Source organism: Euwallacea fornicatus, chromosome 21 (assembly GCF_040115645.1).
Source record: "Euwallacea fornicatus isolate EFF26 chromosome 21, ASM4011564v1, whole genome shotgun sequence".
In the NCBI taxonomy this organism is placed as follows: Eukaryota; Metazoa; Arthropoda; class Insecta; order Coleoptera; family Curculionidae; genus Euwallacea; species Euwallacea fornicatus.
This window is the reverse complement of record NC_089561.1, coordinates 3370252-3392312: the sequence shown is the minus strand read 5'-3', so window position 1 is coordinate 3392312 and position 22061 is coordinate 3370252. Positions and strand designations below refer to the sequence as shown.

General features: G+C 36.1%; 1 protein-coding gene across 7 annotated transcripts in view; it reads right to left on the bottom strand.

The window, feature by feature from the left end:
• The window catches only part of Ten-a (tenascin accessory), a 340802-nt gene that overhangs the window by 13972 nt on the left and 304769 nt on the right, over positions 1 to 22061 (bottom strand). For 6 of the 7 annotated variants that reach the window (XM_066294416.1, XM_066294415.1, XM_066294419.1 and 3 more), the window contains 11 exons: positions 21818 to 22025; positions 14280 to 14306; positions 10545 to 10664; positions 8522 to 8686; positions 5453 to 5661; positions 4410 to 4648; positions 4169 to 4351; positions 3906 to 4117; positions 3624 to 3765; positions 627 to 878; positions 5 to 182 (listed from right to left, as the gene is read on the bottom strand). In XM_066294416.1, coding sequence (XP_066150513.1) covers positions 5 to 182; positions 627 to 878; positions 3624 to 3765; positions 3906 to 4117; positions 4169 to 4351; positions 4410 to 4648; positions 5453 to 5661; positions 8522 to 8686; positions 10545 to 10664; positions 14280 to 14306; positions 21818 to 22025 — 1935 coding nt within the window. The remainder of the gene's footprint in view (positions 1 to 4; positions 183 to 626; positions 879 to 3623; positions 3766 to 3905; positions 4118 to 4168; positions 4352 to 4409; positions 4649 to 5452; positions 5662 to 8521; positions 8687 to 10544; positions 10665 to 14279; positions 14307 to 21817; positions 22026 to 22061) is intronic. The other variant, XM_066294418.1, reaches the window with a different exon arrangement.

The following is a 22061-nucleotide window of genomic DNA, read 5'->3' as shown; positions in this document are numbered from 1 at the left end:
TTACCTAATTCATTTTCGGTTGCAATGGTGCCATTTGAACCTTTGCGACAATGCAGAGGTGCTCCTGCAACTACTGAAACTTTCATTTCAGGTGTTAGCTTTAGGATTAAACGGTCGTCAATGAAGTGGATTGAACCATCCAATGGGCTCAGAGTTAGTCCTGTGGGCCACTGAAGCTGTGCCTAAAGAGAAAATGTCCAATTATGTGACTTACATAATCAAATTTAACTAATTAAACACCTATTTAGATTTTAATAAGTTCAATCAAATTGAAACGCTTCGAGACTGCTTTTCGCACGGAATTATAAATGAATCAGAAAACAATTAACGGAAACCGGCACAGTGTTACAATCCCGCAAATCCAATCCAACTTTCGAATACAAAATGGCAGAATGCAATTCAATTAATTTTTGAGACCCAGACGGTTAAATTAAATTAAAGGGCTAATGCGTCATTAAGGGGAAAGTTGCAAACATGGAAACCGAATGAAATAGGCAATTTAACTTTTGGTGTTAGGCGACCCCAACTAGATTTTTGATATAATGTTTGATGGACTAGTAATTTTCATTAGGATCCCAATGGGAAAAGTTACGTTGGAGAGGATTGCGCCGAAACTAGTTCTTCACCTGATTGGCGGAAATGGCCCCAATACAAGGAATGGGTATCCAGTGGTTGTGATGTCCGTGATTTCCAATTAAAGTATGAATGACACCCTTTTGGTCTACCGCTCTTATGTTGGTTCCATCGGCGACATACATAGTACCATCGACTGCAATGGCAATTCCCTTAGGGTGCGCCAGTCTAGCGTATTTTGCTGGACCCTCATCCCCGCATGCAGTGTCATCCCCTGGGATGCATCTCTCCCCGTTTCCAACCACCTGAAACAGTTATTAAAACCTCGTGTCGTAGGGCAATTAAAACGTTCTAGAGATATGACGTTCGCAAAGTGAAATTAACCCAAACAAGGCAATTTCTCCAAACAAAGATGGCTAACTATTATCTTAATTTGAGCATCAATAAGCTAGGCGTAATTAATGCGTTTCGTCTTGAGCGAATCTCAGCGGCGTATCACAATGTTTGGGGACGGAGCAAGGTTAAAAAATTATTTCTCCTCTTTAGTTTTTTTTTGGTTTCACTCTTTGAAATTTTTAATCTTATAGAGACCCTTTACCACGCTCTATATATACGAACTTGTTCGCATATTACAAAATTTCAATATACAGGAATTTTTCCAATTAATATCTTGCATTTGATTTTTCTTGTGCCGGTCATTTTTTACTTCTGAAGTGTATTCTATATATATATACACAGGGTGTCCTCGAATTACGTGGCCAAAATAATACCGCAGATTGTTTGAGTGAAAATAAGTCAATTTAACTAAACTTCCCTCAGTCCAAAAGTTGATAATTATGGAGCTACAGGGTGTTAAAGTTGAAAAAAAAAATCACATTTTCTTTGAGTTAATTTCACGAAATTTCATATTTGAGGGTGTTTTAGGATACGAAATTCAAATTTATTAACGATTTAGTTGTTTCTTCTAGGGGGCGCCACAAGCGACCATTAGGACACATTTAAATCTCTGTAACTTTTTCGTGCCACGGTGTATATTATTTTGGTATTTAAAAACCTTTTTCCCTACCTTTTATACTTAGAAAAGGTATACTTTATTGACGTCGCTAGAAGCAACGGTTTTGGAGAAAAATGCATCTAAGCCTGATGATGCATGCAAATTACCTTAAAATTATTTTCCGTTAAAAAAAAATTAAGTTTTTCAAAAATAATTATTAGTAAAGGTATAACAATAAGTTTTCAAAATCAGATATTATTTTGACTATTACAACGGCAAAGTCCATAAACTAACAGCATATCCACCATTTCAGAATAAGTGAATTTATTGGCCATACTTATGGATATTTACAGGAACAAGAAGCGAAACTGACAAGAAAAACTGAGGGCTAAATAAAAAAACTGACATTTGAGAAACAAATTCAAGTGTTAAAATGTCAATTAAAAACATAGCCAACTGAGTTATTTACATAAAAGCGCTAACGCAAATATGCAGCGCATTAGAATTATGCGTTTTTCTCCAAAACCGTTGCTTCTAGCGACGTCAATAAAGTATACCTTTTCTAAGTATAAAAGGTAGGGAAAAAGGTTTTTAAATACCAAAATAATATACACCGTGGCACGAAAAAGTTACAGAGATTTAAATGTGTCCTAATGATCGCTTGTGGCGCCCCCTAGAAGAAACAACTAAATCGTTAATAAATTTGAATTTCGTATCCTAAAACACCTTCAAATATGAAATTTCGTGAAATTAACTTAAAGAAATCGAAAGATATTAAAGAAAATGTGATTTTTTTTCAACTTTAACACCCTGTAGCTCCATAATTATCAACTTTTGGACTGAGGGAAGTTTAGTTAAATCGACTTATTTTCACTCAAACAATTTGCGGTATTATTTTGGCCACGTAATTCGAGGACACCCTGTATATATATATATATATATATATTTGTGTGTGTGTGTCCTTACCTCCATTTAAATATCCTTGTGTAAGTTTCTATTTTATCGACATCAAATACATGTTTTTCAAATTATAGAGAACCCTTTCAGCGCACAATATGTAATATTTCATTGACGTAGCATAATTTTTTCACGCTTAGCAATTTTCATAAAACGATTTTGTCCGTACCTATTTTTTTCGCCCTATTTCTCAATTTAAAATCGCTTCCAGTACACGCCTGGTTTCACTATACTAACATGATGATGTTGCAAATTATAACGAAACTTTTAGAGCTTTTAAAAACCACCGGCGTTTCGTTTCTTAACTTCCAGTAATTTCAAAAATATATGTATTTCGTTTGAAAATTTCATACTTGCAATATCTGTCATGTACGCCCAATTTTGATATATAACCTTTATAATGCCAGCATATAGTAAGTCATTGACGCGTAACTTGCTGCATGTTTTAAGCTATATCGATAGATTAATAAAGCCGTACCATATAGAGCAAAGCAATTTTGATCAGAAATTACCTTTCAGCCTTCTTAAATTTTTAAAACTCCTTTATGCTCGTAAAATTGCTACAGAGGTAAACCAACATTTTGTGGATATTTCATGCCGTCGATATTTCTTTTTAAGCAGATAAATTCTTAGCGCCGTACCAAAAGTCAATAAAAATTAAATTTAATGTGCTTTCTCCTAAATAAAAACTGGCCTATATGCCCTGTATTGCATGGTCTATTGCGAGAATGAAGCGATTCCGGATGTATGTTTATAGGAATCTTTTCCTAATTTGGATTCAATAAATGTTCTCTTAAATTTAACTACAAATCGCTCTAGAAACCTGCGCCGCTGGCAAGCCCCTCGAAGTGTCTCCCCTAAAATCGTCGAAGGACCCAATGGGGAGCATCAGTGTTAAATATTAATATAATTCCGAATACTAATTGCCAGCATTGGGCTATTAATTCGTTTGGCTTAAATTTCCAATTCGAACTGGAATAAGCAATTGAACTGTGGATCGCAGAGAAAGTCTTAATAATAGATTTGACCATAGCAAATTTGCAACATACATGGTTAATGTTCCTTATTACAAAGTCCAAGAAACAAATTCTCTACTTACCACTTCGCTATTGATTATAGGATCCTGCACAGGTTCCAATGAGAGAACCTTCAAAATCACATGTTTCTCTGGATCCGACACGTATAAATGTCCATCAGCGGGTGATATCGCTAAGTAGTATTTATATGCCACTTGAGTGGGCCTGAAACAAGTGATTTTACATGAAATCAAAGTAAAAGAATCTAACTGAAAAATCGCCATCGATTGGGGACGTTAAGAAGTAAATTTTTCCCGATCACGTCCATTGCAAAGAAGTTGATAAAAAAGAGTCGGCTTACGTACCTTAGTTGCAAAACTGTGTACACTTTTCCCTCGGGGGTGATTCTGCGGACGAGGTTGAAATCCCCAACATAAATGCTGCCATCGGGACCACTGGCCAAAGATCCGGGGGTCAGAAGTCGAGCATCTTTGGCTAGGCCGCCGCATTGTCCAGGGCAATCGATGCTTCGTTGCAATCCAGTCCCCATAACAACTTTCACCATACGTGGATATTTCTGCAAGAAGCGCCCGTGAAAAATCAACAAACTATCAGAAAAATCAGTCACCTTAAAGTGTAGAGTAGAACCATCTCCTTTCTGCAGAATTCCTTCATGGAAATTGTAATGGTGATGAATATCCAGGCCCCAGCCTCCTATATCGGAGATATCCACGTCGAACCCTTTGATTTCTGCCGTCTGCGTTACCCAAACAAGGTCATGGCAAGTCTCATGCTGGTACCCAATGGACACCTTCATAAGAAATTAAAGTATAAGCTCATAAAGAGAAGGAGTTCTCAAACACGCGAACCTTGGCAGTGGCAATTCCATACACTTTCTGCTTGTAGATGTTCCTTTTGTTCCAGGCGAAGGTGTGATAGAGATTAGGGTCGGCCTCATAAGTTTTCACGTAAAGACATCCTTCAATTTCCACCCGTACGTGTACGTGGGTTAATGAATCTGGTATCTTATCGCCCGTAAGTTTCATTTGGATCGTGGTCAAATATCCCAGGGATTGGGAGCTTTGGTACATTATGTTTAAGTTAGAGCCTGGAAGAAATTCCAGGGTTAAAGCGCCTGTTAACGAGACAATGACCCAAGAAGTCGCGAACAATATTCATTTAAAAGCGATGCTCCTTTATGGTGGAACTATAATCATATTTATGCCAGTTTTGTGGAAATTATCTGCACAATTTACATAAAAATCCCATCCAGGCCGGTGTACGTTTCAAGTGAATGTTCTCTGGAAATCTGCCAATCTATTCTGAAAGTAAACCATTTGCCTCCGTACGCGAGGAATAGAAAACAATTTAGTGACTGCTGTAAAGGAAACAAAGCGAGAAATGGATTTAAAGATTGAGTGTAATAATTTTTAAGAGTTGCTGATAGTTATCCTTTATTGCCGTTAGAGAAATCCCTTACATAGAATAATTCAGTCATGTTATTCCTTCATATCTCACGTCTTACAAAGTTTTGCAAGGTGAGTCATAGTTGGAGCTCAAATTTCTACATATAACCTATGTTGAGAGTAAACCACATAGTCAAATTTTCATAAAACACGTCTTTGTAATCGTAACGAATTTATGAGGAACTTTCAAGCCGCGCAGTATGTTTAAGCTGCATATAGCGTGAAGACGATTAAACATTGAGCAAAAGCCTTCCAGATGAACCCAACAATCACCCCACATCAATCAGCCCATTTCATTCGAATATCCCCATTCTGCATAATTCAAAAACAGATCCATCCTCTCAGGATAGCGCATCCATGAATTTCTAGGGCGCTAAATAACTGATAAGCGGTAAAATTTGGCAAGCCGTTTCCAGGGCCGTTCATACATTATCCCAATAACTCACCTGGAATAGGGATGGATTCCTGGACAATCTGGGTTTCGGCAAAGATGACGCTCCTACCCTGCATTCCTCCTACTGCTTCCGGCATCCACGTGCCCGTTATGATTGGGCGGAGTTTTTCTGGATCGTGTTCCTCGCACACGTTAGGCAATGACCCATCTGAATCGAAGAATGACCTAGATACTCCTGGGAAGTATAACGCCGGGTTGCGACTGAAATAAACAGGAAAAATTAGTAAATAAGAGGGGGATGAACAATGATAGGTAATATAATAATATATCCGTATCTACTTCCAGAGAGAATTCTTCAAATATAATACACCGGGTGGTCCGTTTAGTCGGACAATTCGGGAGATCTATAGAATTACGCATCGGATCGAGAAAAGCTCCAAATAAGAATTGTTTGCCTTTGAGACACCAAACACGAATCCCTAGCCCTATCACCTGGGGGCGGGGCAGGGGTAACTGTGAAATCTTAAACGGCAACCTCCATTTTTTAATGCACATTCGAACCCTACGAGAAAAATTACGTCATGTCTGTCTGAAACCTGTTCTTTTTTTGGTGCATTTGCTAGAGTTTAAAGAACACCGTTTGTGAAACAAAATTAATTTCAGTTATTAATAAGATTATAAATACATTTTTAAATTAAATTTTTATTCCATTAAACAAAACAAATCAGACATTAAATTATTGATGAAGCAAATATTCAAAATATCCACCACCTTCATCAATACATTTTCTTAAGCCCATCTGTAATGCTCGCTGAGCGGACACTAAAACTTTGACAACAATATAGTCATAAATACCTCTAATCCTTTCTGTCACGTTTTCAGGCATTGCGAGTAATTTTGAATACACTTTTTCTTTGAGATGGCCTCATAAGAAAAAATCAATTAGGATAAGATCAGGTGATCGTGCGGGTCAATGAATAAGTCCACCACGTCCTATCCATCCATTGGATATTAACGATGTAAAGTTTCTCGGGAAACTAAGACCTAATCAGCTGAACAACCATCATGCTGAAACCACGAATAAAGACCTTCTGTTCTGTCTTCCGATAATAAAGGCAAATCTTCATTAAAGAAGTTGTTATTTTATTCCATTGAAGAGCCATCAATGAAATATGGCCCAATTATTTTATTATCAAGTATCCCACACCAAACGTTCACAGACCATAGTTGTTGATCAACCACTTGTCGTGTCCAGTGAGGATTTTCCGTAGAACAGTAGTATATATTTTTTAAATTTACTTGTCCATGATTTGTGAAACAGTCTTCCCCTGCAAAGCGAACAAATAAAAAAAAAGACTTTCCTTCACTTTGTGTAATGCGCATTGATAAAATGGCATACGAGGGCCATAATCCTTTTGGTTCGGTTCGTAGTGTGACGAAATATGGTGAGACTGATGTTTAAAATTGTGGAGAATTCTCAATACACTTTTGCATGATATCTCTAAATCTCACGATAATCTTCTCGTACTTACATGTGGATTTACATTCACAACTGCTAGAATAGTAATTTCGTTGTTTCCACGAGTAACTGTTTTTGAACGCTGTTTTTTTGAAGGTTTACCACAACCAGTGGCTTTAAAAATTTTTACAATGCGGTAAAATGTAGAAAAGGGTGGCGTTTCTCTATTAGGAAAGTGGTTCCTATAAGATTCCACAGCACTCTGGCAGTTCAAAGACACCTCACATGCAAAATCATATAAATTCTTACATTATTAGATACTGTACCTATGGTGAAAATGAAAAAAACAAAAGATGCGATACTTTTTCCGGAATCAAGATAAAGCCTATATTTCTGATTACAGCACCATTTGTCGCAAATTGAAAAAAAAAGTTTCAGATAAACCCCACGTAATTTTCATTGTAGAATCCGAAGCTGCAATAAATGACGGTTGCCATTTAAGATTTCAAAGCTACCCCACCTCATCCTTAGATGGTAGTGTCGGGGAGCCATGTTTGATGTAATTGAATGTGCTCGCTCGAGACAAAAAAATCTTTTTTGAAACTTTTTTCATTCCGATACGTAATTTTCGAATTATTCCGATTTGCCATTTTAAATGGACCACTCGGTATAATAATCGAAAAATTATCGGGAATTATTTGGATGCGTGGTCTTACTTTACAGACACATGTATCAGGGAAAAAACGAGAATAACTTAAGTTGGAACTATCTAATCCGCTTATAATGAGCAATCCAAATTGAAAGCACTGCAGAAAGTATGCGATATAATTTTTGGAAATTTGGTAAAAATATCCCATTCTCAGTGGATAATATTCAAGATCAAAATATAGGAACTTAGCACTAAAAGAAATTAGGTTAATCCAGGATAGCAAAGCCATTCCAGGATATTCCAGGCGATAGATACCTAAAAGTACATGGAATATCTGTGCTCTTTTTTATGCATTTTTATTTTCAGTTTCTTCATATTTTTATATTTATAGCATACTTCAAACTTATAGATTTCTTGTAACATATCGTTAAATTTTAAATTTACAGTTTCAGCTCAGGCGCCCTTTAGATTACTTCGGCTTAAATTTTTATTCACTTTTTTTGCAAACGTTCATCTTAAATTTTTTTTTCGTCCTTCTTCTCCAGTGGTTTTTGTAGCTTACCAATTGACAAATTTTCAAGATCTATATAATTTTGAGGAGAATAGTCACCAAGAGATCCACTTTTGTTCATTATTCAGTACAATGGCTTTATGAACACATCACCTAATTCACAATAAAGGAACTTCTACTATGAATAGCCCCCTCAAAATAAAAATAACCAACCACACTGCACCACAATTTGTGCCATAATTTACGTCACATCTATGTACATGGAACAACATTTAAGCTCGATTATAGTTTAACGTTTCCATTAGGTCCCATTGTGCTTGATTCCTCGAATTATTCTATTACCTGTCAATCAACTAATGAAGTGCATTTTTACTGTCAATTCTAATATACAAAATGGATTTTGTGAAAGCAAAATGGTAAAAAGATAAATTGGCTTTTGTCGGGTAGTGTTTGAAGGTAATAAATTAAATGGGGTTTTTTAGTCACAAAAAATGGTACTTACTCGATGAGATGTTGGCTGGTTCCATCTTCGGTAAGTTGCATGTGAATGGGGGGCAGGACAATAATTTGGTTCCAAGGAACGTAGACTGTAATGGTTTTGGGTTTGAAGGGGGACCTCTGGAATTGTAGAGTGACTGCACCTCCTCCATTGACCAGGACATCAAACCTGAAAAAGCACAATTATTTTTCCATCATTCAATTCTTCTCTAAATCTGAAATGCTTCAATGTTGAATAAAATTCCCTAGGGAAGAATAACTAGTCGAGGTTCTTTTTTTGCACAAAATTCTTCGAAGTTTTCGAGTTTCAAAACATCGAATTGAACTTCCAAGAGGTATAAACAAAATTTTCCCTTAAATCCGAAAGAACCTTTAGATCATTGGTTGTAAAGTTTGGATGAAATTTCCCTACGGGAGAGTTCCAGAGATGCGACAAATAGAGATTAAGTAGAGAAGGAATTGAAACAGCGACGAGTAAAGTTGCGATACACTGACAATTTTCTGATGATATGTTGTAGTGCTCCTCCCTTAATGACAAACACATCAAACCTGGAAAAATCACCATTATGTTGTGGCTGGGATCGCTTGAATGAATCATCAAGTGAGTGTGGAACAATTTAAAGCAGCTTTAAACCAAACCTATTCCCTTTCAGACGTAAATAAAGGGGATGCAATGAGAAGGGACGCTGAAAGGGTAGATCTTAATTAAAATTTAACTCAAGTGGCAAAGAAAGAGGATCCACATCAAAGATATCTGTAAATTTCTTTGTAATTATACGGTTTTTGTCTGGCGTAGCAACTTAAATTGAACATAAATATTTTCCTTGAAATTAAACCGATGTCATGACTTTCGACACAATGAACGTGGAGATGAAAATTAAATAATTCAGTTAAATGGGCCGCAAATATTTCAGTTTTAAGGAGTGAAAATCGAGAGGAATCCAACGTTAATTCCAAAAAAAAAGAGTAAGAAGCGATTACCGGAAGTCCTTCAGAGATTAAGCCTAAACAAAAATTTGTACTACAAAGCGAACGAGAGATTCCCAACTTATCGCGGAGCTTTAGAGCTGAAACTTGAGACACAAAACCCGATTTAAGTTTTATTTTAATAAGATAAAATTACTTTACTGTAAAGTACGATAGAGGAAAAGAGAACCCATAAAGTACGGCAAATACTTCTTTAAATAAAAGACCGAAGGCTTCAGACGTTTGCTTTATCATTTGAAACCGTAGATTTGCTTACTCCCTTTGTATAAACAAGTCTGCAGAGGATCAAACTAGGAGTAAATCCGAAGCTGGGATGAAATCAAATTAGGAATGGCAGGGGCGTTACGATTTCCTTGTCGTCCATTGAAGGATTTCTTAATACTCCTTAATGTGGTTTTGAGAAGTGAATATGGAATGGAATTTTATGGATTAGCAGTAAAAAGTAATGAGTCATTGAAGAACAAGTTATGGGAAACACGATGTGATCAACTGCTCTTTTAATAAATCACTCGAAATCGTTGAATTTTGGAACACTGAAACACAGTTTTAGTAGATATTTCTGATGAGGACATTTTACTAAAAGTTCCACTAATCTACTGATATCGGGTAGTACCATCTGGAAGTCTGATGATAACCTGGCCAGGACATAACTTAATTTATTAGTTGATGTCTGTTGGATTTTGAATATTAAGGAGAGTGTTATGAGGTTTCCTTTCAGTTGTTGCCACTGGAATGTCAATAGCTTTATTCGTATAAGCTCCTTTTGTTGCTATTAAAAGTCTTAAAAGGTTGATGCCCGTTAATATCTCTTTGGTACGAAAACTAACAAAGATCCATTTTCTATACGCGTCGAAAAATACCATATTATGGATGTTTTTCTGATAAGAAAGGAAGTCGAGGAGTCCAACACCGAAACGTTTTTGTGCTTTAATTAGATTACATCAGTGCGTCCGACCGTAAGTGAAAGCAACTGACACTGAAGGGTGTCTACATCAAATCTATATCGAATTTCTGGATTTTCATTTGCACTTGAAACTTACCATCCTCCATTTCTTGTGAGTGTAAAACCAAATTTGGACTCTCTATCGACGGAAACTCGAATCCCCACAATTCCCAGTCCTTGAGGAGAAACCACCTGTCCGCGCATGACTGCCACTCGACTAAATCAAAACAAAATTCAAATTATTTTTCAATAAAAACGAAAAATTTGTATTTAAAATGCACCAGAAACTAGTAAAGAAACGGTTCGTCGAATAAAATTGAATAAAAGAACAGCTCTTGACGGAAACTGCAAGATATCTGGTTTATGGTGCATAATATGTTTAGCTATAACGTATATAAATAGTAAAAAAGGAAAATTAATTTTCATGAAATGGAAGAGTTCATGCAGAACTTTAGCAATATCTCCTCGGAAGCGCTGAATAAGATGTAAGCTGCATAGAGTCGTAATAATGTAAAAATAACAGCCATGCCTGTAAATGAATTTTCACCTTTGAGGGGATTAATTTTACATTATTACGACAAAGTAACTTTACGCAGGCAATACCTTTACTTCTAAATGAACAAAAGTCTCTATATATTACAACAGAAGGGGTGGTGAATTGTCTGATCTTCCAACACATTGCTTCGTCACTATGAACGTAATGAATATTTATAAGACTTTACATAAAGAAAATCATATCAAAGTAATTAAAGCTAGTTTTTACTTACCATACAAATGGTGATGGCCTGAATTCTAAAGCTTAAAATCTAGAAAATACTCTGATGATAATATTAGTTATAATGTTAATCACACATTCATTAAATTAGGGTCTACTTACTAATGAAATTTAACCCGTTTCAGGCAGAAAAGGCCGAAAGTGCACCATCACTGGAAAGGGCAACAATAGCAATTTGGGCAAATTGCTCACCCATAATTGTTCATACGCCTTATAAATACTCATTATCATAGTGACACAGCAGTTAAATTTTAACAGTGTGTATGTGAATATTGGACAAAATGCAACGATGCAGAATAAGGGTCCCTCTGGGAAAATTAATTATAAGAGGTGCGATAAAGGATATCGGGTTGTACAGAGGTTACAGGTTAATGTGTAAAGAGCAGCTGGTTAAAGCACGACAAGAACTTCAATTAAATGCCCTTTGAGATGTTTGAATTGGCTGTTATGTAGGGCGATCTGTTGCTTTCAAGGGCGTCCCCGGTGCTTTAGACAACTAGCTCTAGGGAATGACTTGACACGAAGACAAGGGTAGGGATTCCGGTTTGAGCCGTCAGATACTTAAAGTGTGTTCTATGGTCTAACGTTTTTGGCGTGTGTTTTTAGCACGGTTTTGTCGTGATTTTTTGCATATGATGCAAGTTAAAAGTTGAGGATTTATTCGTGTACTACGCAAAGATTTATTGGAGGTACTAGACAAGACAAATGCAGCAAATAATTTCATGTTACTTTTATAGCGCCTTTAACGATTAAAAATTGCGCAATTTCCGTTCTCACGCTAAATCACATTGAGACCTCTATTGGAAAATAGCACCGCAATTTTCATGCCTCATCCAATTTCTTCCATTTACTCTAATTGCTTAATCATGATCAGAAACTTATCTCTCCCCCTTGCGTGTGCTTGATAACTACATCGATACTGTATCTTAAAAGTCGCTTAAGGGAAAGCCCTTTATTGATTACCTACCCTATATTAAATCTCTTTTGAGGGCAAATCAAATTCTACTCCTTCAAATGGGAAATCATCAAAATTGACAATTTTTAACTTGCATCATGGTCCCTTACCTTACGTCAAGAAAACTGATTTAACTGGTTGTGCAGACCAAGATGATTTGACTGTAACTGAGGTGGTCAAAACTCAACTTGAGTCTGGGCAACTCGTGTTTTACTTGAACAGACATCTAGGTAGATACAAATTTCTGCGGATTGTTAAATTATATTATGTGAATATGGGGAAAAGTTAAACGTTTTTTTCAATTTTTTAATTTTTCCTCCACCACGGCATTTGAGGTTAGTGATTAAGTCTGGATTTTAATGATAAAAATGAGATTAAATGAAGAAATATACAGATGGCGCAGCGACAGAGCATACGATTACATTGCAACGAAAGAGACTTCTTGCGCAACAATAGTGAAACACACAATGGGTCTTTTCTTGCAGTTACAAGTAAAAATTTGAAGATGTTCTTGTAAAAATATTTTCAGTATTTCTTTTCTGTATACGTCTTTTAAAAAACACTTAAATTTTTTTCGAAATTAAATTATAATTGCAATGAGTGAAAATAAACGATAGAAACATATGAATTTTGTTCTAAACAACGTAAATTTTTAGATGCCGGAGAGCGGAGCAAGAAAGTAGAGAAAGAGACGAGAAATATAAATTGTAATAAAAAAAACTATGAAGAATTTAGTAGTAACATCAGTTTTTTGACTGTGACAAATTCACAGGCGATAACAAATAATGAAGGTAATACAGAAAAATTCGAAATGTTCACGTTTCTCTTTTTTTTAATTTAATTAAATACAGTCTTTTTTAGGAATTCATGAAGTCATTGAGTAGAATCCGAATTTTGGCAATTTCAGAGATACCTCTTAAAAGTGTCAGGAAACTTGTTCGTTCCTAAAAAAATATGGACAGTTGCTGCAATTCATTTACTTCATTTAAAAACCCCAAATATCTTAATTTAGACTAGCCCTTATAAAACATATATTTTGAGATGAAGAGGATGACTAAACCAATAAAGTAGATAAGAGGACACATCAAAAGTAATATAATATCAAGAAATAAAAAATTAATACGAGATAAAAAAAACACGTCACAAAGAAAATTGTCACTCAGTCGATCAATCAAAGTTCAGGATAGGATACGTTAAATTTTAATTTTATATTTTGCGAATTTCCTTTATCAAATTTAGGAGATTTTCCAGAAATAATTGAAATTAGCGTTTATGCTCTCTAATTCCTAGAAATTTCAGGTATGTTCGAATTGGGATAATCTCCTTTGAATAAGAGTTTTTCTTCTTGGAACAAGATTTTTCCAATTATCAACAAAATTCAGTGCATTCCAATTAAAACTAAACGAGTTGATATTCAGCGGATGTATGTATGTGCTCATACTATGGAATGCTTCTAGCATATCGGAAACTGTTTTTTAAAGATTTTTTGCATTTTAGAAAGAAATTGTATTAGATCTGCTATTGAGCTACATATTAATGCCGCTCATATCTAAATTGCTTTCCAAATGTTATGAGAATTTCAAACACTTTTTGTATACAGTATAAATACTATTTAACTAACAGCATCTGTTTGAATTGCTCTTTCAGATGCTTCTACGAAATAAGTCAAAATTTTTTGCTCGTTTGCTTCTTTACAGTGAGTAAAGAATAATTGTGTTTCAATTTAGTTGCCTGCAAGGAAAAAAATCATAGACATACCATAAAAAGCATGATAAACGATTAACACACAAAGAACAATACATAAAATTGTAGACGAACAAACAGAGAGGTCGAGTCATAGTATGAATCACATATTTCAATTCTGTATCTCCAACTTTAGGTGAGCCAATGAAATTGGATACAAAACTGAAAATTTTGATGCATTTGAGAGAAAATCTAGAGAAAGTCTTAAGAGGACTGAGAAGCCTTCAAACTTTCTTGAAAAAACCTTGAGGTTAAGCTAGACTTTCCAATAATGTTAGTTTTAATGGAGGTATGTAACAGGCAGTACATAGAACAGACAAACAGACAGAGAACGAATATGGGAGTATGCTGCGACTTACCGCGGTGTAAAGGAGTTCCAGAACTCGCTACGGGTTGCAGCAGCGACACAGAGAACACAAGAGACAGGACAGTTACTAATCACTCCCGTAATACTATATGCTTAACATGAATGTTTTAATTGTCTTAATATGAGAAATTAACTTTGTCTAACGATAAAACTTGCATGTGGCATATGTATTACATCACCATTTTAATCGTCACTGATCAAAAATTTAATAACATTAACATCAAAGCGATGTGGGGGAGGAGTTTTGCAATTCAATTACTCACTGACAATTAAAATGATTCTTATTCCATTTCATATTGCGCACCACTCTCACTTGTTCGTTCAATCACCGACTTATGACAGGACAATGTGACGGACACACAAACGAAAAATAAAAATAAACGGACTATTATCTACGGACATATGACAGACACAAGTTAGCAAATATAGGTTCAGTTAACTACGGTTATACATAGGATTGTTTTGTTGAAAACACATAGAGGGGATTCTGGTCCAAAAGCACTTTATTCTTCATTAAACCTGAACTTCGAAATTGCCTGTTTCCTTTCGACTGGGGTCAACAGTAGCGGGATCGCGATTATGATTGGGCGCATTCAGAGGAGTTGTAGCGCTGCAGCAGCTGAAGATAAATCCGCTGACTGCTTGTTCTCTGACAATAAAAATGTGAGCTTGTGCCAGTTGAAAATTTCTAGCGCAATATATGTGCTGTGTGTTCTCTGAATGCGCTTATTATTAAGAAAAATTGCTTTGTTTTATGTCAAGCATAGTGGCACAATATTTCGTATAGTTCGAACGAGATAAGTAAAAGTTCCTGCAATACGAAACTGTAAAACTTGCACCATGGTAAACGCTTTAGATGGTCACTGGCAGGATTTTTTCTATCCAGGAGAAGTCAGCGTAATATATTTTTTTGGTTAGGCTAATCCAGGTGAGCATCGATTAAAAATACGTTTCAAAAGTTGGTTGACTAGCAATTAAAGGTCTCATTGGCACATTTTTTAAGCTTTTAACGAAAAATTCTACTGAAATAGCTTTATAATTCTGGAAAGTTGCAGATAATCCTGCGTTTTGAGAAAGCATTCAATGATTCAATCAATATTTAATTTGTATGCCGAGAGCTACAGCATATTAGGTGAATTATTTGCGCATATCCCAATACACACAATATGCTATGATTGTTTGAGTTATTGCTTTGTTCATGACATCACTGTTTCAATTGAAAATTACTTTTCCTCCCGCTCAAAAGCCAAAAGCAGCCTAATATTATTAGATCCAGCGTTGAAACTACTAGACCCTTCCAACTTTCCCAGCGAGCTATTTGCATAATATCCCACAATAAGCCTGGAGTTTATTCTTTACATTGTTTGATCAATACCGGAGTTTGCAAACCATTTACATCGCAATGAAGATATATTTTCATTTGAATGTCCCTATTTTCCTTCCCATTCAGCCAGACAAATTGGTTTAGTCTGGGAAATATTGCGTAAAACGCGGATTGATTACGAATTGCCTCATAAGGAGACTTAGAAAACTTGTGCAAATATGCAACCTGAAATGGAGTTTATGTTTTCGTTTTGAGTTTATCTCGGTTGAATGATTGCAAGATGTTGCAAAAAGACTTATTTCCATCCTGCGTATTATAAATCTGCACCTCGTTCGTTCTGTGCTAAACACTTTAACATCAACAATAAATCTTGCTTACTTAGACCTGCAGTAAATTTCGCAGCTGTGATGCAGATGAGATTTTATCTTTGCGACGAAAATGAATTGATAAAATTCCCGCAGAATACTTCCGCTCTTGTAATAAAGAACGGAAGAAACAACAAAACATAAAAGAAGATCGATATGAGCCGTGGAGCGTAGGATATTCTCTTACGTACGACGAGAGGGAAACGTAGCTTGCTCTAAAATGTATCGAATAGAATAAATATTTGATTACTCTTGATTTATTACTGCAGAAATTATTTTCGTAATGTATTTTAGGGGCATGCAAACTTTGCAACTAAAACATGAGAATGACGATGAGATAGAAGCAAAATTATTGCTTTGTTCAATGCGGCTTTTAATAAGGTCAGGCTTGGAAATAGTTTCACTGCGTTTCTCTTTAGTTCAGGTTAGTTCAGGTTAGTTTTATAATGAAATGAGACGAGCGGACGGGCAGAATACATTTGAACACGATTCAAAGTCCTTTTGTCCCAACAAAAAATCACTGAATTTTGAATATTTTTCCGGTTCGATAACACATTAAATATATTCGTTGTTATTTCTTTCTGGAGCTTGTGGCACCCACTATTCCCTTCAGTGACCTCTAAAGGATACAGAACATGTACCCTAAGTATTTTGATTTACGTGTTTGGATTAGCCTGCGGGGCCTAATAATATCAGTTACAGCTGCCCCATTACACACTAAACTCTGAGGGATTTCCAGAAAATTTTACTAATTGTGGTCCTATGCTTAGCTATAATGGATTTCCTGCGATCTTAAATTTTACCAGAAAACACCTTTCCGACCTTTAACTAAAAGTGTATTAAATTTTTGGGACTTTTGAAATTTCAAATTATCTGGGGATAACGGTACAAAGATACGAACGCTCTAATGGACTTACGCTAATCTTAAAATTTAACATAAAGTGTGTCACTTTCTAGAATCCACAAGTTGAGCTTGACATAATAGCTCGAAGAACATCCTGTCACTTCTTGTAGGTACCAGGGGAACGAGGATTTTGTATTTTCTCTGATTTGGACAACGGGTGGTAAATTCATATCACCGCTTTAAATGGATGTAGGAAACAAATAAATGTCTGTTACGATTTTCTGTTTTCCTCAATAGGTCCTAATTTCATCCGTAAGATTTTACCGTATTTTCCGTGGTGTATGATGCGGGGAGTCGTTTCCAGATCTCTTTGTCTGGTCGGCGATCTGAGCGCATCTGGTCTTGCTTGTCTCAAACGGTCGAAATATCCTACGGTTGGATTGCCCCTCGATCAGTTTTAATTTCCCCCTTTTCGGATAAAATTTCTTTGCTAGGCCCCCTCCTCAGCTCCGTTACCTGAGCGGATTTGGTCTAACTTGCCCAAATTGCAGTATTTGGTTTTTACGGATTCGCTTCTTTGACGATAAAATACCGTCTACTTCCTGAGATAGTGTCATAAAATTCCTCAAATTTTGTGATTCTATAGTATCCGTCAATTTGACAGATTTACGAGCCAGTGGCTTGCCGGGCTCAGGTAATGGATGGCTTCGATGTCGTTGGCTGTGTGAAGTATCCGTGACACTTCGTGTAGTTCTATCTTTCAGTTGTTAGTTGTTTACTGAGTAAAACACTGAAAATCTCCCGACAATGGAGCGTAGAAATCTTTTCATAGTGGAGCACGAGTTGTAACTCTGTCTCGCTGTCTACGATGCCGTAGAACGACCGAAACTCCTCTAGGCGGATCAGCGACGATGCCTCTCATAGTTGTTGATTATTTGAAGTATCTCGGGCACGTACGATGAATAAAAGTAAAATTGAAAAAAATGTGTTTTTGAAGTAAATTTATCTTCTGATATTACCTAGGCAACCTGAATATAAATTGCATTATAAAATAAACAAGATTTACGGATCTCCTTCTCAATGAGCTATTTAGACACCTACTCTGCGAAAGAATTCGTTAGGGTCACGTAAAGCGAAATATCTGATAAAGGAAAGGTGTTGAGTGCTTTTAGACCAGGTCCGGTTGGCGGTCAAAATATTAGGAAATGGAATAACAGAAAGTAGGTTAACATCTAGGAAATATATTAATACTTTCAAATTTATTCAATTCGAAGCTATGGAAATGTGGAGCACATTCCTCTCTCGGAAACTAAGAATAATATTTATCTACATAAAAATAAAGCAGCAAATAAAAAATAGCCCAAATTTCTAGTCGAGAGAAACTACTTTACAGGGTGACAAAAACTTTCCTGGATACGGTTTTGTCAATTGGTATTAGGCAGCAAAATGCTTTATGTAAATTAGAATATATCTTTAAATCTTAAACGCATGCTCAACTTGTGTCCACCAGTGTGTCTTTCGATACATACCTAGGTTTTCAAGTTATTACAGGCCAATTAAGTTAAACCAAGTTATTTACCACCTTTCACTAACCTGTAGTAACTTTCATTTAACTCAATACTTTCAAATTATTATTGCTGTTATTTGTGCAACAGTAGAATACCCTTACTGAGCGTTAATTATCAGATATATTTCACAAAGTTGTTCTTTAAGGATATCAAAAATTTCAGCAGGATATATTAACTTATTTAAATTAAAAGTAAGGATAAGTGGTATTTGGTGCACAAACGCTTTCTTTTGATAAAAAAATCCTTTAAATCGCAAAAGGGTTCGTTCGGAGCGACAGCTCGGCAAGGTTGGACTGAAAAAGGGTAAAACGCACACAAAGGGATTCAAAGACGAGACACACGGGCATTTTCCGAGGCGCCACTTTAAATTTTTAAACGGATTAGTAGACGACTGAGCGGATGTTCCCAAATTTAATTTTGCATTTTTTATATTTCCTTGTTCTCTGAGAGCTCCGATTAAAAATTAAGCAGATTAGGTTTCCTGCCGACATTCAATTTGAGCGTTTAAGGCCCGGTATTACGGCAAGTTTTACGTCCTTTCGGTAAATAGCATTATGAAAAAGAGAAATGAGTTATCGTTGAGACAGGGAAGCGAATTATTAAGAGTTATGGTGGAGGATGGCCCGGTTTCTTTGTTCTGCCATAAACGACTGGCTTTTGAAAGGATGAAAGGGCAATGCGGGTTCCGCCCGTAAAAAAGGGCGATTTGTCTTTGCGTCCAGATCATTTTTGCAACGGAAAGTCGACAATAACTTTTAGTAAATTTGTAGCTTACATTGAATGGTTCTGTAAAAACACGAGGGTGGATGGTGTACCAAAATACTCAGCCAAAGTATAATTGCCGACAATGAAATTGAATCGCTTCACTTAAAGATTCCCCGTGCAAAAAATTCCTTTGTTTTTCATGAGGGTAATTCCTCCATTTTGGATTGTCCCCTTCGCTTGATGAGATTTTTCCTTACCTCCCCACTTTTGTCTTCCGCCCTCCTCGAAAATCACGAATATTTTTGTTTTAATACTCAAGTAGTTCTCAGATTTCGTACAATCTTTAAAAGAGCTCGTCCTACACGATTCCACAACTCCTCAGTAAACTTAATACTGGTTCATCCTACGTCTTAAAATAACTCATTTTGGCCTTGAAACTCTTTCGATTTTCGATTATCCCCGAGAGAAACTTGTCTCTAATGAATGGAACTTCGGATTTATGAAACTAAATTGTTTTTTTGAAAAACTTTTGCCGACTCCAATCTCGAGATTCACAAACTCCTGAAATTGTTTTATAGATTTTGGTCTAGAGCAGTCCGATCAGGTTTTACATGAAATCTGATGGCAATCTGGAATATTAATTTGTCAGCATTAATTATTCCCGCCTGGAAAGCAGGTTCTTTTACTTTAGTATTTATGCTGTTCCAAGAGACGATATTGATAGCGACGTAGGGTATTTTTTGTTTGTTTTTAAAGCAATATCCGATCAATCATCAGAGATGAAGCGGATGGGCAGTAACAACCCCAAACATGACATACAAGCCAATTCTCGTCGGGAATCCCCACAGTTATGCTACTCGCAGTCCAATTTACTTCCTATTTAATTAAAGCGGCGTCTCGGGGGGATAGAGGTGAAATGGGGGGCAGAGAGGGAAGAGATAGGCCAGTCAAGGGCAATTTTTTCGGGACGAGTTCCGGCAAGCTGAATTTTTCATGTACCCGAAATGAAAGTGTCTCGAACGATTTGTTATTTCTGCGGACAGTTCAGAATACACTTCGAGGCCAGAAAATCTGATTTTTCTATAGTTAATTTTCCCGAGCCGGCTTCATCGAAGATCTACACTATTTTATTCAATCTTTTAGCAAAACGTTAAAAAATAAACTTTCTTGGGGAATAACCTTATTATTCAAAGCAAGAAAAAATCGGTGCCTCGCCTGCACTTCCATTATTTTAATCTAATTCAATATAAACCTAGTTCGTGTTTACCTAATCAGGGACTAATATCGGTTAATAGCGCATAATAGTCCACATTTAGCGACATGCATATTTAGCCCTTGCTTGTCGGGACTCGGCGATTTGAATAAAAAATTGCCCTTGGAAGGGCCCGAAAAAGCTCGGCCAAGGTAGGTGCGACGTCCGAGCTTAGTTACTTATTTTGAGGTCGAAATTGTGAGCTGAGTCAATACACTTTTCAAATTTATGAAGTATGGAGCGATCAAGTTAGTAGTAGTAAAAGCTACGAATGTATTATATGACTTCGGCTCAATTTTACAGCTCTAAATTTATGACGCCTGGGTTGATGCTGCCAATTTACAGTTCATTTTCGATATGGGAGCTTTGCAGATATAAAGGAAATCAAATAGTTGGGAATTGATTAAGACACTCTGGACGCTGATATGGACATGGTGGATTGGTCAATGAACCCTTAAACATTGATTTATAAAATTTGTTCTTCTTGCTAAAGTAGAACTTTGTTGAACGAGTTCTAAATGACGTAATATCCCCGATCTGGCTTTATTGGGAAAAATGAGAATATGGTGCTCGGTAATTGTAATTAAAGCTCGATATCAGGTTTTGGCAAACACGTACATCCGCGTTAACGGGCACTATTGCCAGATTGGGCAAAAAGTCCAAAAAAACATGTTTTTTAAAGTTTGTTTTCTAAAAGTTGAGTCAGTTTGTGCCTGCTTACGAATGGATTCGAGATGTCAACATTGTCAAATTATATTCAATAATTTGAGTCGTTAGAATTTTTTGAACACGATAAGGAAACGAATCATTAACACGTTCGGAAATTTAAAGAGGGTAAAATTTTGTCATTTTTAATTTGCCTGAACAGTTAGTGGTCAGTGGTTTAAATTGCACTTCAGCACAAATATGAAAAACTCCATGAAGATTTATTTTATGCAGTAAATATAAGATAGTCTGTTTTACTGAAGAACCCGCAGTTAAAATTCTCTAACTTTTCCAATTATTTCCTTAATTTACAAAGCTCCCTTATGTTACGAAACTGTAACAGTAATTAGCAGCTTTATTAATAAAAATTGAGTGAAAAGTGATTAAAATTGCTGGCTGGTGCCCTTCGACATCACATTGTTTTAACGCGTTTACCTAGAAGTACTGCATTGGTCCATCAAAAATTATTATTAATTAGCTAATCCTGCAGCACGGAGTTATATAATTAAACCTCGTTTTCAACCAGTCAACAATCTGTGATATTAGTTTCGTTAATAGGCGCATTAATTAAGGGCCCTAATAATGACAAACATTGATGTATTTCCTGATAAAATAACACACTACAATTTATATAAAGTTAATGTCCAATATGGACATATTGGTCCAATGGAGTACTTCTTTGAATTTGTGACACGCTGTAAGTTTAATTCTATTAAGCGCTAGAGGTTTAAACTAAGTTATTTAGCTTATATTCGTCTTAGACTTACCTTTCTGTATACTCATCTATATGGGCGTAGGACTGCACCGAGTTTTCTTCAATCAGGAACTTCACCCTTTGATAGAACGAAGCTGTCACTGACGGAGGTTGTTTTCTCAGCAATACCTCCACTGGATCGTTGCTTGATATGCACATTATATGGTCCGAGCAACTGGGATGAGAACAGCATTCGCTGTCTGAACAATCCACCATTCCATCTAAACAAAGCAAAGAACGTCGATTTATTTGCATTT